The sequence below is a fragment of the Neophocaena asiaeorientalis genome, unplaced genomic scaffold, assembly GCF_003031525.2.
Source record: "Neophocaena asiaeorientalis asiaeorientalis breed wild unplaced genomic scaffold, Neophocaena_asiaeorientalis_V1.1 scaffold55, whole genome shotgun sequence".
NCBI lineage: Eukaryota > Metazoa > Chordata > Mammalia > Artiodactyla > Phocoenidae > Neophocaena > Neophocaena asiaeorientalis.
In genome coordinates, this window is record NW_020175684.1 from 3,391,752 (window position 1) to 3,408,616 (window position 16,865).

The 16,865-nt window shown below is 33.0% G+C and overlaps 1 protein-coding gene across 1 annotated transcript in view; it reads left to right on the plus strand.

Moving 5' to 3' along the window:
* The first annotated feature begins 4,107 nt into the window (after positions 1 to 4,107).
* The window catches only part of NCAM2 (neural cell adhesion molecule 2), a 207,531-nt gene continuing 194,773 nt past the window's right edge, over positions 4,108 to 16,865 (plus strand). Inside the window, exons 1-4 of the mRNA XM_024732007.1 lie at positions 4,108 to 4,177; positions 5,956 to 6,030; positions 9,750 to 9,956; positions 11,893 to 12,036. Of these exons, the coding sequence (XP_024587775.1) occupies positions 4,108 to 4,177; positions 5,956 to 6,030; positions 9,750 to 9,956; positions 11,893 to 12,036 (496 nt within the window). The remainder of the gene's footprint in view (positions 4,178 to 5,955; positions 6,031 to 9,749; positions 9,957 to 11,892; positions 12,037 to 16,865) is intronic.

Consider the following 16,865-nt stretch of genomic DNA (forward strand, 5'->3'; position numbering starts at 1 on the left):
CTCTTTGAGAGTTTTTATAATTATTAGATATCTTAATTCTCTTAACTCCCTTGATGTGGAAGCCAAGGGAAAAAAAAATTCTTGCTTTATAAATGTTACAAGTCATCCTACAAAAATAAATCAGTGCCTTAAGTTATCTGTGCATGTCTGTTAGAATTTTAAGTGAATTCAACTCTGCTTTGTGTCAGGCATGTAGTAGACTAATTAAGTTGTCAGTTTTAAAATTTCTGCAGGTGATAAACTGGCCACTTTAAATGCCACTGTTAAATATTGTATCAAATTACAGTGGGCTCTCTAGGTCCCTTGATGGAACTTAGAAGTGCCAAACACTTCATTCTATTTATATTCCTGTAAATTAAGAAAGTCCCCTTTGAATATCTGCTATTTAATGTGCATGCTTACTTAAATTACAAATATTAATTTAAGCTTTGTTATGATAGCAGTTATCTTTGTTAAAATGTTGTCTGTGTTCTATTTTGAGAAGTAATTTTCATTTATGATATAAATTATGGCTCCATATTTTTTCCTCTATTCCTGAAATTCTTTACGTTGGTGACGCTTGTTTCACTGAAGCAGAAAACCTTAACATCTTTGACTTTTTTCCCTTTTTCAGTTATGTTCTAATTGATCCAGAGATAACTCCTATTTTTACTCTTTTTGTTACATCCATTCCTACATTTCCATGTTCTTTGCCACCAGCCAACTCAGATACTCATCATAACATACCCTCAATTTTCCTCTAAATTCAATTTGTCATCCATCCTATCTTCTGACTAATCTTTACTAAATGCCAATTTTGTCATGTTGGTTTCTATTTATAAATAATTAATGGACAAAAATTTAAGTCCAGAAATTTTACCATGGCATTTGAGATCCTCCAATGTATTTTCAAAACTATTTCTCCAATTATATTACCAATATTCTACATGAGATCAACTTCATTTATATTGATCTACTAATTATTCCCTGAATATTCCTTGAACTTCTTTGCCTTACCTAGAATGTCTACCCTCTTTCTGTCCTTTTATTACAACATCTATTCCAACTTTTTTTTTCAAGTTTTATTGCCCTCTATGCAGCATTCTTGATCATAAAGCTCATAATGGTCATAATTGATAAACATCATCTTGTTTTATCATTCTTCTTTTTATGTAGTGTTGTTGCCTTACCAAATAAATTAGAAATACTTTGACATTAGGAATTATAACTTATTATTTTTGTATACCATAGTATCTAAAAAGAGTGATTTGAAAAATTTATATATTCAATAAATACTTATTGATTTTGGTAAACAATTTTTAATTTACCCAACTCTACATTTAAGGTTATTATTACATATATTTCTTTTTTTTTTTTTTTTTTTTTTTTTTTTGGTTTTGGGGCATCTTTGAAGATAGTTCAAAAAAGACAGATTTATCATGCCTCTAACTTTTCATTCTATGGGTTTAAAATGATTTCTTACTTTAATGAGACTCTCTTGCGGAGATACTGACTATCCAATCCCAATTCTAATACAAAAATATGATTTATTGATTGGTTTTAAGTAATGCCATCATTTAATCAATAATGTTGCTAATATCAAGTGATTCAATCTATATAACATTATATCCTTCTCAATTTTCTTCAAAGTTATTATATCTATTCCAAATACCTAAGAAGAGCAAAATATCAAAATTAGATTTTTCAGCATCAGTGAATGCCATTCTATTTTTCGAATTCCACCCAATCCTATATAGAAATTTTGATTAGAAATATTTAGTATCTTTTTTTCTAAATGACGTAAAGGCCCCACATCACATCCACTTTCATTTGTTGTGCCTAAATTGAAACATCAGAAATGAATGAGAGATTAACTGGATAGATATAAATATATCAGTCCTGCCCAGCTTTCTCTGAATACAACTTTTGGCATTAGAAAATTATTTCATTTTCTTCTGACATTTGGGTCCAAAATGAGTCTGTTGGAGGTGGCCACAGGTCAGGAATGATCACAAGAAATGATGTTAAATCACTAGAGCAATGATTAAGGCATGACCTTAAATTTTAGTTCTTCAAGTTTTTCCTAATATGCACGTTTTAATGTATCTGTAGAGGTCAATTAGAGCAAACCTAGCCTTTGGAAAATGTATTAAACTAGAGAATTATGTTTTCTTTTTATTATATACTTTTAATCCCTGATTTGTAGCCATGTGCCCTGACACCAAAATGCCCATAAAAATATGGTCTTGATTAATGGGTGAATTGATAATTTGTACTGAATAAAAAAAATTGCCAAGTATTTTAATATAAATTAATTAATTTCAAGCTTAATTTCATTTTATTGCAATGAATGTAAGTTATTTATTATACCCATCAGCAAATCTGTGTAAAATTGTTCAGAACTGTATTTGACTTTTAAAATGCCTACATCTTTCAAGTTTTGTCTTTTCTGTAAACTCCAAAGGTCAAAGGTGGGAATTACTTATGTAATAATTGGCAGACATTTCTCAAAACCTCTGATATCTTTAAATTCAATTTAAGTCAACGAAGTAATTCCAAAATTTTATATTGTCAGTACTGTCAGTGTTCTGTACCTAGTGTACAATAAGCTCTTGGTAAGTATTTGTTCACTATTCTGCCATGTATTTATATATTATCAGTTTAGGAGAAACAGAAGTGAGGGTGACGAGCTTTCACTTCTAAAAATTCACATTTAAATATAGTAGAGAAGTGAATATCATTAACAACAATGTACATTTCATTTGTTTAGTGAGGATGTCTCTGGATCAAAGATATTTATTTGTTGATATTATAGATGGAACTATCCAAGAATGTTTTGTAAATTTATTGATATTTTAGTTTGATTTTGAAGATAGAATGTAGCCAGCGATGGGGAGATAAGAGAAAGGGAGATGAAGGGAAAGGAAATATTTTGAGCAAACACACATTGGTGAGGAAGTGTGAGTCAGTGGAGAAGTGGGGGATGATTAATTGTAGCTGTCTATAGCCACAAAAGCATTAAGGAGTAATTGGAAATAAACTTGGAAAAGTTAGTTTTCTTTCTATGAAAATGTGTATAATATTGATAATTAATTGGACAAAGCAAATGCACTTTGAAGATTTTTGAGTAGGCAGGTAAAATTGAACAGTTTTAGAAACGTATGCTTGCAGCAGCCTGAAAAAATGTTCCCATGGGAAGAAACGTTGAAGAGATAAATGTCAGAAAAAGAAATATAGAATTTGATACATCACTATCTCAGAGTAAAAGAAATATCTCAGGTTAAAATTAATGAGTGCATGTATTAGGGAAACAGTGTTGGAAATAAACAAGAATGCATACATGTAATGTTTCAGAGGTTATATCCAAGATTTTACAATTGATTGGTGATGAACAAAAATGGAATAGTGAACAGTGAGCAATTTTTGGTGGAAGGGGAAGGGTTTAGTTTGCACATGGAGAGTTTGAAATTAAAATATGCTATCCAATTGAATGCTAGTTGAGGATTAGAAATTGCAGGATTAGACTTTGGGAAAGCACAGACTGAAGATCCAAAGAGAAAAGGAAGTTGATGCCATGAAATAAGGTGATGTCTTAAAGGAGAAAGTAAGAGGAGTGAAAAGAGAATGAGAAACTGAATCACAATTCCCTTTTTTCTTTCAACAATATAACCTCTTTTCTGCCTCTTTCCCTTCTATCCATAAGTATGAGTAAACTTTTCCCAATTTATAAAATCCCTGACCACATGCCCAGAATTGTGGATCCCCAAAACCCCTGTACATCTTTATAGATTCAAGTTTCTTAAGAGGACAATCTCAAATTCCTTGACTTTTTCTGCAATTTCCCTCTATTGTCCTCATTACACTTAAACTAAGTTCATCAAGGGGATTCGTTGCTTCTCAAAGAAAAAGTCCTATTCTGTCAATTCGCACTAGAATTGACATTGTTTATAGTAGACACTCTCTTGTTTCTTCTAGTTTTCTCCTTATTCTTTCTGAATTCTTTGCTCTTCTTTACATGTTTCTCTCTGATATATTAGACTTACTAGAACACTTTTTGAGCCCCTATAATGTGCCAAGTACCCTCTGAGTGTTGATGAAATTATCAATAAAAATAGGACCAAGACCAACATGAGAGAAGATAGCCATGCAGCCCATCCTGTTTCTCAGGGAGGTTTCCAGAAAAAGAAGGAATTCATCGGTCAGGTATGGGACGTTCAAGGAAATATTTTAAAGAGCTTAAATAGCATGTTTGACGAGTTTTTCTTGAGAAATATTTTCTTCTGTTCTCATATTTTTTGATTTCACATTTTATTTCTTTAAACATTGTCAACATAGCTATGTTACAGTCTTAGTCTAATTCCCTGTTTTGAAATTTCATGGGTCTATTTCTCCTCTAGGTTATTTCAACTAATTCTTGCTCACAGTGCCTTATTTCACCATGTATTTTATAATGTCAGAATGTGAGTTTAGGTTAAAGAGAGGTTCATTTATGAAAATCTTGGGGAGTCTGGGCCTATTAGATAGCTCTTCTGAATTTTCTGAAGGGCTTTTATGTTTGCTTCTGCCATTTAGCTGTGAGCCCTACATGTGAGAGTGCTTCTTAATTTAATTTTCAGCTTGGGGTTTCCCAAGGAACATGTATCTGCAATTTTAAAATCCCAAACCTGGAATATGGCAGAACTATGGTTAACCTATTTAAGAAGAAACATTTGTCCGTTACACAGGCCAGAAAAGACAGCTCTCCTTGTCATTCCCTTTTGTCAGTAGGCTAATTTATTCTATACCCTTCTTATACTAAGGGTGAATCTTATCCTGGTCTAGTGTTTGGTGTTCTGTAGCATCCCCTCTTCTAGTCAAGCTTGGATCCATTCTCTGCAATCTGTGAGCCTTTCAGTTACTATGATCCACAAATTCCCAGTGTAGGCTTGTACTCTAGTTTTTAGATTTTTCTTCTTCTTCTTTTTTTTTTTCTCCTTGAGGTGCCATTACTTTCCTGAAAGGTTAGCTATGTATTTCGGGGGGAAAAGGATGTGGAACAGGGTTTTGGGGAGTGGTAACACTATCTTGTCCACCATATTATTAGAAACATAAATCGTTTAATTTATGTTAAAACATAATTTTACTTATCTTCTAAAGTTTTAGGATATTCTGCTGTTTTATTTCAAATTTGACAACAAACTTTTTGAACATCTCCTCTATTTTATTGCCATTGCCCTGGTTACTTCACTTATTTATCATGTGGAAAAAAAAAATGCTTATTCCACTTTCCTTATGTGGTAGTACTCCCTCTCTTCCCTGTGTTTGTCTCCTTTTTTTTTTTTTTTGCGGTACGCGGGCCTCTCACTGTTGTGGCCTCTCCCGTTGCGGAGCACAGGCTCCGGACGCGCAGGCTCAGCGGCCATGGCTCATGGGCCCAGCTGCTCCGCAGCATGTGGGATCTTCCCCCACCGGGGCACGAACCAGTGTCCCCTGCATCGGCAGGTGGACTCTCAACCACTGTGCCACCAGGGAAGCCCTGTTTGTCTCCTTTCATGGAAATATTTTAGTAAGTAGTCAAAAGGTATTTGACTTAAATTTTTAATTGTTGTAATAACAGTGTAGGATTTACTCTTTTTAAGCAAGTTTACAAAATTTGAGCAAAAATTTTACGTAGCTATTGTCCAATCTGGTAGTACACAGAATGCCTAGTCTGTGAATATGGAACAGCTGTCTATGAATTTGATCATTTTCTTAACTAAAAATTTCAACATAGCTTGAATAAGTCCTGTATTTGGTCTGTTTGTAAGGTGCATAATAATATAATGTATATAATTTGTTAAATTGTATTTTACAAAACTTTCATTTCTCTTTACAGGTAATAAAAGCATAAGAGGGTAAATAATTGCTATTTCAATCATGTGGTATAGACACCATGTATTAAAATCTTAGTATTCATGTTTAAAACCATAATTAATTTTACTCAAATATTTTTTTCAGCTCTTCTTCAAGTGACAATTTCACTTAGCAAAGTAGAGCTTAGTGTGGGAGAATCTAAATTCTTCACATGTACAGGTATGTATTTCTACAAATATTTTCAGATAACTTGTTTTATTCTTTATTAATATAATATATTGACTAAATTTAAGTAGTTAAATGTCAATTCTCTAGAAATAAAATTGTATATTATCATTTGGCTTATAATGATTGGAAAAGTGTTAATGAACATATTTTACATATTAAACACTGAATTTTATTTGTTGCTTTCAAGTTACTAATTTTGACTACTAAATAAACTATTTTGAAAATAACTTATCAAATATAGTGTATGCAAGATAACTTTTACATCAATTTAAATATTATTTCTATCTAAATAGTAACCTTAGTATGAATGTAAATGTTATAATTTAACCATTTTTGTAAATATGCTATGAATAAGTTAGATATGGCACCCTGCATTATAGTTTCACAAAGCATATCACATCCTTCCTTACGGAAAGTGACCTTTAAAAAGTAGATATTTAATCAGCAAAGGTTTTGCAAGATTTTTGTGACTATTAATTAGAAGTATTATATATCATAGTGCCTATGGGAAATTATTATGGACCTCATCTAGTTTAATCATGCACATGTAGAATTCTTCTAGAAGATATTACCTACTTAAGCAACAAATTCCTATTCAACATATTGTAAAACTCACAAATGAGCACATTCTACTGCTGTTTAGATTCATCATATTCATTTTCATCGTACCAGTCTTCATATATAAAGTTTTTCAAATATTAATTTAGTGCCAAAATTTAAATTCATCATATTCATTTTCATGCATATAGGCCTACATATATAAAGTTTTAAAAATATTCATTTAGTGACAAAATTGCTTTTTAGTATATTCTAAAATTGTTTCCATTCCTGATTATACTTAGCAATTCAAAACTGGATTAAATAGGCATTTCTGACATAAAATGCATTATAAAAGTTGTCTTCAGAATGGCATGGCTTATTTAAATTATTATGACAATTAAAAAAATAGAAGCAGTGATAATAACATATCTAAAAATAATATCAGATAATATGAACAACTAATTGAGGCCATGATTCTTCACATATTTGCCTTCTTAATAAAGGTCTGAATTGATAGGTCTTGTTGACATGTTTTTATATATTGGCAAATGTAAAAGCAGAGAGTAGGGGAGAGACCGGTTCAACATCATTTACTATGTCAGTACAGCTTTGGCATAAGAATATAGTTCATTGTTTCTAAACCCTATCCATATTTTATATGCACAAATGCACACACACAACTCAATTAAATCACAAGATCACAGAATAATGAAATAGTTTAAAAGTGAATTGAAAAATAAAATTGTATTATTTTCTTGGATTTGCATTATCTTTGTGATATAAATTATATGATGTATATAATTCATAAGGTCAAATTAAGACATAATTTAAAAGTACGAATTAACGTCATTCAGTGGTGCTGAGTTTTGCCCTTAATAATAAGGCAGAACAATTAAACATTTTTTCCTTTTATATAAAGACGTATAATCAAGAGCTGTACTGTTGTCATGGAAGTGGCCTTATTTATCTTAAATACAATAGTAAAGCAAAAATCTAAAAATAAAGATGTGGGAAACCAATGCAAATCAAAACGCTTGCATGTACTTTTCTATCACAATGGTGACTATGTTGATATGATTCTAAAGTTTCCTGAACACAGACATCTAAAACTCAATAAAATAAATATGTCTTAAAATTCAACTAGAAGTTAGTCATGTTACTGACCTGGGTTCTTGAACTCTTTAATCAATAGAAATTGGTAAGAGGCCAGAGGGGGAATTCAGGTAGGGCTTTGTAGGGACTCTTGATGCAGCACAAGGGAGTGAAAACAAGTAGCAAGTTCCCTTGCTCGCTCCCTGAGGTGGAGTGAGCTGATCCCTTAAATGGGATGAGGATAATGGTGGATCAGTGGGTCCGGCTGGTGGGCTGGCTTAGGTTTAGTGGTCTGCCCACCCCTTGGTGATCTGCCCACCTCCTTGGTGGTGCTGTGTGCAGGAATCACGCATAGTTCGGCATAGTACCATGCTTTTGCTCCCAGCACCTCAGATGTAGCAGTTGGGATTTGGCCTTTTTGTATCTTGTTCATAATTTGTCCCAGCTGGACATGCTTGCAGTTATTTTTAGTCCCTTATAGTTTCTTTGCATATTGTTGCGCCAGGAGAGGTTTGTTCAGGTGCAAGCTCTGCAGCAAAGTGTCCCAGGTCCCAGGACCCAGCCTAGTTCAGTCATACCCTCACAGAACTAAATAAGAATGTGTCATGTATAGCAAATGAATTTTTATATTACATTTTCAAGAAAATAAGTTTAATGCTACTTATTAATTAATCCAAGAGCCCAGTCTTTTCAGTAAAATAACATGCAAAGTTTTATTGGAAATTATTATTTGAGTTGCCAGAAAAAAGAGAATTATGACTGCTGTATGAAAATACAGAATAAACTCTCCATGAAATTTTATTCCATATCATTAAGAATGAAAATGTCCAAAATATTTCACAGAATATCCTGCATAATTTACTGTATAAAATGAGGTTTTCTATTGCTGAAACTTAAAGTAATGCACATTTAAATTATTCTTTTGTAACTTCTTGATAGAGGAGGGAATTAAAACAAATACCTCCCCCAAATGAATTATCCTGTAACTACTATGGTTTTATGGTTCTGTTCAGAAAAACTGAAGATAACATAACTAAGATTCATTTAAGATTTAACTAAATTTCTTTCATACTTTTTTTCTCCATCGTGTCTAATTTGATATGGGAAGGAAGACAATTTGTTTCTAAAGCCATATCTTGGAAAAAAAAATGAGAAGGAATAATTTTCTTATAAAAGGTCCTGAAGATGTTATATAACTTTATGCATTTTCTCCTGATACTTTTGAGTTAATAGTGTATGCTGCTTCCACAAATTATCTCTCAAGTAATTAGGTGAAATACATCCTTTTGGTGACTAAAAGCAAACACAGGAAGCTTCAGCTTTTACAAAGAGGATAATAACCTAGATTCTGAATTGGAAAACTTAAATAAATGTTTACCCTGTAATGATTTGGTTGTAATTGCCTAGCACTATAAGTATCATTTCGATGCATTCTAATTATCATATGATTAAATAGTTAACAGTTTTAGATTAAAATGGTGAAACTACTCATCTCAGTTGGGAAAAGAGAAGATTAGGGCTCCATTTAAAAAATAGTCATTGGCCTTATCTATACAAGTTTAACAACTTGGGAAATTAATTCAAAATTCTGTATTAACAAAAGCCAAAGTTTATTTCATAAATGATTTACGTTGTTATGAGCTCTGCTGTATCAGGGGAAAAAGTGCTATTTCCTGACCCTAGCAAAAAGAATTGAGCAGGTGAAATCACGTTAGTAATCGTGTTTCTGTTTCGATTATGCCTATTAAGTGGAATTAATGTTGGACTCAGCTGCCAAGGCACCTTCAGTACTTGTGTAGTAATAATCCATAGATTTCCGTGGTAAAGTTTACACTCTCATAGCTTAAATACAATACTGGAATACTCAAATGAGATTGAAACCTCAATGTTGGATAAATAAGGATAACATGTGTGCTAGCATTTGTGTTTACTTTCGATATTGTAAGATTTTCAGACTTCCAGTCTTCCATTTACATTTTTTTCTAAATTGTTAAAGTTGTTACACGATAGTAAATGCCAGTGTCAAAACAAACACTTGGAACATATTTTCAAAATTTCTTTTCCATGGCTCTTTGCAGCAGTTGGTGAACCTGAGAGTATAGACTGGTATAATCCTCAAGGAGAGAAGATAATTTCAACACAGAGGGTATCAGTGCAAAAGGAAGGTATTAGATCACGATTAACCATCTACAATGCAAATATAGAAGATGCAGGGATATATCGTTGTCAAGCAACAGATGCCAAAGGACAGACACAAGAGGCCACAGTTGTTTTGGAAATTTACCGTAAGTCATGTATTTATAAGTTTTATTGATTGAAATTATACGTTCTTATAAAAAATACAAATTAAAATGTACTTAACAATAGAAACTAACACTCATTAAGAACTAACTATGTGATGGACAATGTGCTAAGACCTTTACAGATATCAGCTTATTTCTATTTTACCACAGTACCTCTCTAAAATAAAATCTATAATAGGTTATAGTGGATTATAAATACATAGATGGAGCCAATTCTGTTGGTTAAATAATATAGATGAAAATGTTTTAGTTTTTTGATGCCATTAAGAATCTGTTGGGTAAATAGAAACCAGTACTTTATTTAGTGATATAAAATTTATTGGGAGTGCTATTTTTCACTTTCAAAAAAAAAGATCATGACTAGAACAAATAAAATTACCTATGTGATAACAGTGACCAATCTAGAATGAGAACTGGGGAAGGGTCAGCTGACAGGCTTTAGACAGAGTAAAATCTGAAAACTCATCTAATGAAGAATAACATCTAACCAGATTCTTCAACTCCAGGCATTTTTAGTAGCAAGGTTTTCTATACTTACACTTCATTTTACGACTTGAGACTGATTGCTTCCTACATTCCTTTCCAACTTCTCACTTTTAGGAATTGTTAACCTGTTTAGGAACACTGAAGCTCATTGACTCCCAGGGTTTGAAACCAGGCTCTATCACTTACACCTGTGGCCTTGAGCAATCGTGTAACCTCTCTGTTTCAATTTCCTCATCTATAAAATAGATATAATTGTAGTACCCACATCATACATAGTTGCTTTGAGGACTACATTACCTCATGCTTAGAACTTTGCCTTACAATTAATTTGTAGTAGTTAGCATTTCTACCAGTGAAAAATTATAAAAAGTTTTAGAATATTAGCTCATAAGACATCTCTTCCTTATAGCTTTGTTTTTGTTATTCTAGAAATAGCATATGGGGAGAAAAGGCCAAAGCAGCACCAGAGCAAGGCTTCCCTTAGATGAGTGGGGCGATCTGTTGGAGTATTGTTGCCCTCATTTTTCCTGATTTGACCTCTTTTTTTTTTTCTTTTTCCCTTCTGTTAGTTTCTAAGCTCCTCAAGGAAAGATGTTTTACTTATTTATATGACCATTTACTGTACCAATTTCATAAATAACAAAGAATTAAGTTGAAATCATCATTTCATAGACTAGTATCTGGAAAGAAGTGTCCTTTGAAATGATACAAAGGAAGATCCCTAGTGCTTTATTTGTGAAGGTAAAAAAAAAAATTTTTCTTAGCAAGAACAATGAATTACTTTTGTGAAAATTTCTCATCAAGCATAAATATCCATATTCATGCATTCATTCAGTACACTTATTGTATGTCTACTGCATGGCAGACAATATTCTAATTCCTAAAGACATTAGTGACTGAAACAGAAAATATCACTGGCCACTTGGTGCCAACATTTTAGTGTGTAGAGACAGACAAAAAGTAAGCAAAAACTAGTGCTTAAATGCTAGATATATATGCTATAGAATTCTATAGGAAAGAAATTAAGTGGTTTAGAAACATAGGGAGATGGCTATTTTATATGTGGAGGTTGAGCAGAAATTTGAAGGAATTTAAGAGAGTGCAAATGCCCCAGAATGAGAACAAATCTGGAGTGTTCAAGGAACTGCCCAAAGCAGCAGCTAGGAGGAGAGAAGAAAAATTGGGATCAGAATTGTGGGGCAGACTCCAGTTCATACAGGACTCAGTTTGGCATTGTAAGGACTTTGGATTTTATTCTCAGTGAGTTGGAATTTATTGGGTAGGAGAATTAGATGATCTGGTTTAAGGTTTTAAAGGATCTAGATTTACCTAATTATTTTATTACAGCATCAATAAACACGGATTCTGAAATATGCTATTGGAAGAAATAAGCACTAATACTTGTATGGTTTGTTTTACTTTCTTCATACAGAAAAACTCACTTTCAGAGAAGTGGTGTCTCCTCAAGAGTTCAAACAAGGAGAGAATGCAGAAGTGGTTTGCCGAGTCAGCAGTTCGCCTGCACCTGTTGTCAGCTGGTTGTATCATAATGAGGAAGTCACCACTATTTCCGACAGTTAGTATTTTGGTAACTCTCTAAGTTATATGTTCTAAAAATATTGCAATTTTTTAAAAGACTGAATCTACCTAAGTAAATATAGCAATTAGATTGTTTGAACCTAAGCCTCAAATAACTGTTTTGTGAGAACCTCAGAGCTCTAAACTAGAGGTTGGCAAACTATGGCCCTCAGGCTAAATTCAGCTCCTCTGCTGTTTTTTTTAAGGTGTTATGAAAATTCAGCCAAACCCAATTGTTACATATTGTCTATGGCTACTTTGGGAACAAAGCTGAACAGCTGTGACACAGATGGTTTGTCCTACAAAGCCTACAATAGTTATTTTCTGAAGATTACAGAAAAAGTTTGCTGACTCCTGCTCTAGATCAAGAAAAAATTATATACAAACAGTTCAAGGATACTAAACAAATAAAGGAATCAATCCTGATCTATTGAAATTCTACATATTACAATTCAAACAATCCCATGGGCTTATTATGTGTAAACTTATAATAATATCTATATGAATCCTATTTATTTTTCTGTCACTGTTCTTTCAAAGATACCTACATATTCTAAATATTATGATAAGATGAATATGGATAATAGAAAGAAGAGTACATTCATTTCAATTGTCTTCATGATTTTGATTCAGACTGAGCTGAAATTCCAGAATAAAATGACATCTGAAATTGATGCATGATTTGCTTACATTATGCTACTTTATCATTGTGAATTGGGAGCATTTTCGATTTAGAATATTTTTCATTGCACTTACATTGCAGAGAGGTACAAAATAATTGAATCTTTTAAAATACTTTCTATCTTGGATGATTTTGTTTTGTGTTTCTAAGAGATGAAACTTCTACAACATAAAGGAGAGAAGGCAGAGGGTTTCTGTTTTTGAATATGTACAGAGAAAGTATCATGATGATGATAGTAATTTTTTTTTTAATTTTGAGAGAATTTTTCTGGACTTGGCATTTTCACTGCTTGTCAGTTATTTACTAAAACTCTTTTTTCTATTATAGTAAGTTAATGAGATATAATACTTTATTTCCTCTTACTTTATTTTCAGAAAACTGCTTTAGGTTTTACTAATAAATTTCATGAGTAAATTGTACAGTATATTTTATGCTTTCTTCCCCTCAATAATAAAGAAAAGTCAATTCTTTCATAGCAGTTAAATGACAATGTCTAAACATTTTCAGATTACCTACATCTTAGGCTTCAAGTGTACATCTGGTTTACTGTAAACCATAATTACAAGATGGTTTTGAAATGAGTTTTATTTTTTAAAAGACAGTTAAGTCGATGCTGACTGTAGGCCTCTGGGCAGAGAGTGTGTGCAACAGGCACTGGCAAGATCTTGACTGAATGTGCCCAGGGCATCAATCACCATCTCCATCTTCCCTGAGCAGATGATCCCCCCAGTTAAGTAGCCAGATGGAATTCAAGCCTAAAGACAGTTCATTCATTGGCATCCATGGACACTGGAGGTTGCCCTATAATATCTACTTTTTGTAATTTATTTGGGGATAAAATCTAATGACTAATTGTCTGAAAAAAGAAAAAAGACAGTTAAATCCTCAAAGCAAAGATGGATGGTCAAGTACAGTGCTGATGGAGGAGTGATGCTTCTATGCTACAGCTTACACATTTTTCCCAGTATCCAAGGATGAAATGCTGTGAAGTTGGAATTCCATTACGGCTCTACTCTTTCCTTGTCCCTAAAGCTTCAAACAACTTTTCTAACTGCTCTGTACCTAATTCGGATTCTTCATCCATAAACAGTAAATTACTATATGCATTTTGAACAACGGTTTGAGTTTTAGGTAAGATAGGCTCATAAATATTTGTTAACTGAATGAATAAAATATTTGACTCTATATCAGATTCTCAATAAATAACATTTATTTTTCTTGTTCCTTCTCATTGAGCTTTTAATTCTTGGGAATCAGTTAAACATAGAAACAACGCTGAGTTGCAGGAAGGCAAAATAGAATTTTTTTAAAAGGACGTAAAATTTGTTCTGACTTTGGGATGTAAAGGATGTAGGGGAATTGTGAAGATGAACAAACTTTTCTAACCTTTTAATATTTGAGAAACTTGCCACATACTTCATTATCAAACACTTTTTACATTCATAACAGATTTATAAGAAGTAATATTCTTCAGATTTTTATACTTTATGTGATCCTTTTATTAAAACTAATGAAATAAGATTAGGTTTACAACCATGAAAGGAACATATATGGGGATTTAGAATAATGCAGTGTGTACAGATAACTTTCTGAAGCCTTAGTGTGGCATAGGAATAAAGTTTAAAGTCTCCATATGAAACAATGAAGGTTTGGAAATGTCCATCTTATTAACTATGCTTTTGGTAGCAGCTGTGTGACAAATATGCAGAATTAATGTTCCCACAGACTACTCAAAGTGGAGGTTTACCATGTTGTTTGTTGAAAGGAAATCCGTATGCTAAAGAATCCAAGTATTTAGGGAGTAAAGGTGACATTTTGTTATAAAAGTTGAATATCCTGACTTTTAGTCTCAACCCTGATGGAAGGATATGCTATTGCAGTTGCCATTCTACCTCAGCCATTTTGAAAGTTATCTCTGAAACTTCCTAAATGTTTTGAGCATTTTCTAATGAAGTACCCTTTTGGCACCAAAAACTATGGGTAAAATCATCTTGTTCAATAACATTTGTATGAAATCTACTTCCAGTATAAAAAGTCATTCAACAGTTATTGAACACTTAGTATATTTCATCTAGTGTACTAGAAGGTGGCGCTTCATGGTTAAAATGATGAACAAGTCCACTACCCTCAACATATTAATAATCTAGTGGAAAAAATCAATCAATGAAAACAAGATATATTGAGGTATATGATAAGGAAAGTGCAGTGATAGAAGATGATAAAGAAAGAGCACCTGAACTAGTTAGCACAGAGGAGAGTGTTCAAGGTGCCTGCTGAGAGAGAAAAGCAACCCTTAAAGATGAAAAGGGATTAGCCAGCTAGAGAATGGTGGGGACTTTTCAAGAGGAGAGGCACCATATGCAATGGCCCAGCGGTGAAAGCATGAGTGGCACGTTTCAGAAACTGAATTAAGTTCATTATAACTAGAATTTATGAATAAGTACAACTAGAACACTTACAATAACTAGGATTTGTAAATAAAGACTAATAAGAAAGGAAACTGGAAAAGAAGGTTGAGCCAAGTTAATATGGCCTTGACGTCTCTATTGAGAAGTTTAGAATCTATCCAAAGGTGACATCACTAAAGGGTTTTAATTAAGGCAGTAACATGACCTAATATATATTGAGAAGGATATCAGTGCTTCAGTGAGGAGAATGAATTGGATGAGAGTCAAGGCCAAGCTCCAGGCAATGAGAACAGTTCAAATCCAAATGAAATAATTGCTGAGGGAAAAGTAGATTCTAGACTAAGAAATGATAAAGGGAGAAGTGATAGGATATGGGTTTGATTTGACATGCACACTAAGAGAGATGGAGAAGTCAAAGATGACTCAAGGAATTTGCTTTGGGCAACTAGCTCAATGTAAAGACCTGTGAAGACAGAACTGGAGAGTACCGTATGAGAAATTTCAGGTGGAGCTAGTGAGCCAAATTTTAAACATGCTGAGATTGAAGTATTTACAACCCTTCTAAGTTCGTACATCTGGTTGACTCTTGCACAATTCTGGAATCACAGGAATCATCTGGTCTGAAGAAAAACTGTGAATCATCAAAATATAGGTTGAAGGCATAGGAGTAGATGAAGCAAACCATTCAGTGGCTATGGAATGAGAAGAAAAGGGGACTTTTAAAAAATAACCTGCTTAAAGAAACATTACGCTTAAAGAAACATAAAGCAGACACCTTATTGTGTATTATTTGATTTCATTTATTTTCTTACTGCAATAATGAAAATGTGGATGTCTGTAAAACTGAGATGAATAGATCATCTCTAATAGTTAAATAGTTCCAATATCCATAGTTATGTGTGATTGATTGAAGCAGTGCTTTCTTCAAATGCTTTTTGTAAATACATATTAATAATGTTCTTTGGTTTGAGAGTTCGTTAACATCATTCCATGACTTTACACATATACTTCGAATTTTTAGTTAAGGATGATACATATTTTAGTGAGTTAGAAAATATAATATTACAATGATTTAGTTATGACTCGTTGCATCCCTCTCTAAATTTGAACTTTTTAATTCATACAGTTGACCCATGAACAACACAGGGGTTAGGGTGCCAACTCGACATGCAGTCAAAAATTCAAGTATAATTTATAGTTGGTCCTCCTTATCCGAGATTCCTTCATATCTGTGGTTCAGTTCTGCATCCTCAGATTCAGTCAACTTCGGACTGTGTAGTACTGTATTTACTATTGAAAAAGATTCCCATGTAAGTGGATCTGCACAGTTCAAACCTGTGTTGTTCAAGGGTCAACTGTAATTGCTGCTCATTCTAATTTCCAGCAACACACTTGAATAGTTTTTTTACATCTACTTTGAAATATCATGCATTTTTAAGAGTTCTGAGTTATTCCAGGACTTATTATAAGTAATATTTCTTGCAGATTGCCTTTCTTTCTCTCCAGTCTCTTCTTTGGTGAGAAAATTTACCAGGGGAAAGCATCTGCACAAACATTTTTGTCTCTTCTTAGCGTCACTCAAAAGGTGAAATAAATATTTTGGGAAAGTTTATACTTCCTGGGCTGAATATTATGTATCTGTAGCCTTGTAACTGGTATTTTCTTTCTGAGGTAGCCTCAGAATCTACACATTTCCATTCCTTATTAACTGTCTCTTAGGCAATCAATAACCACATG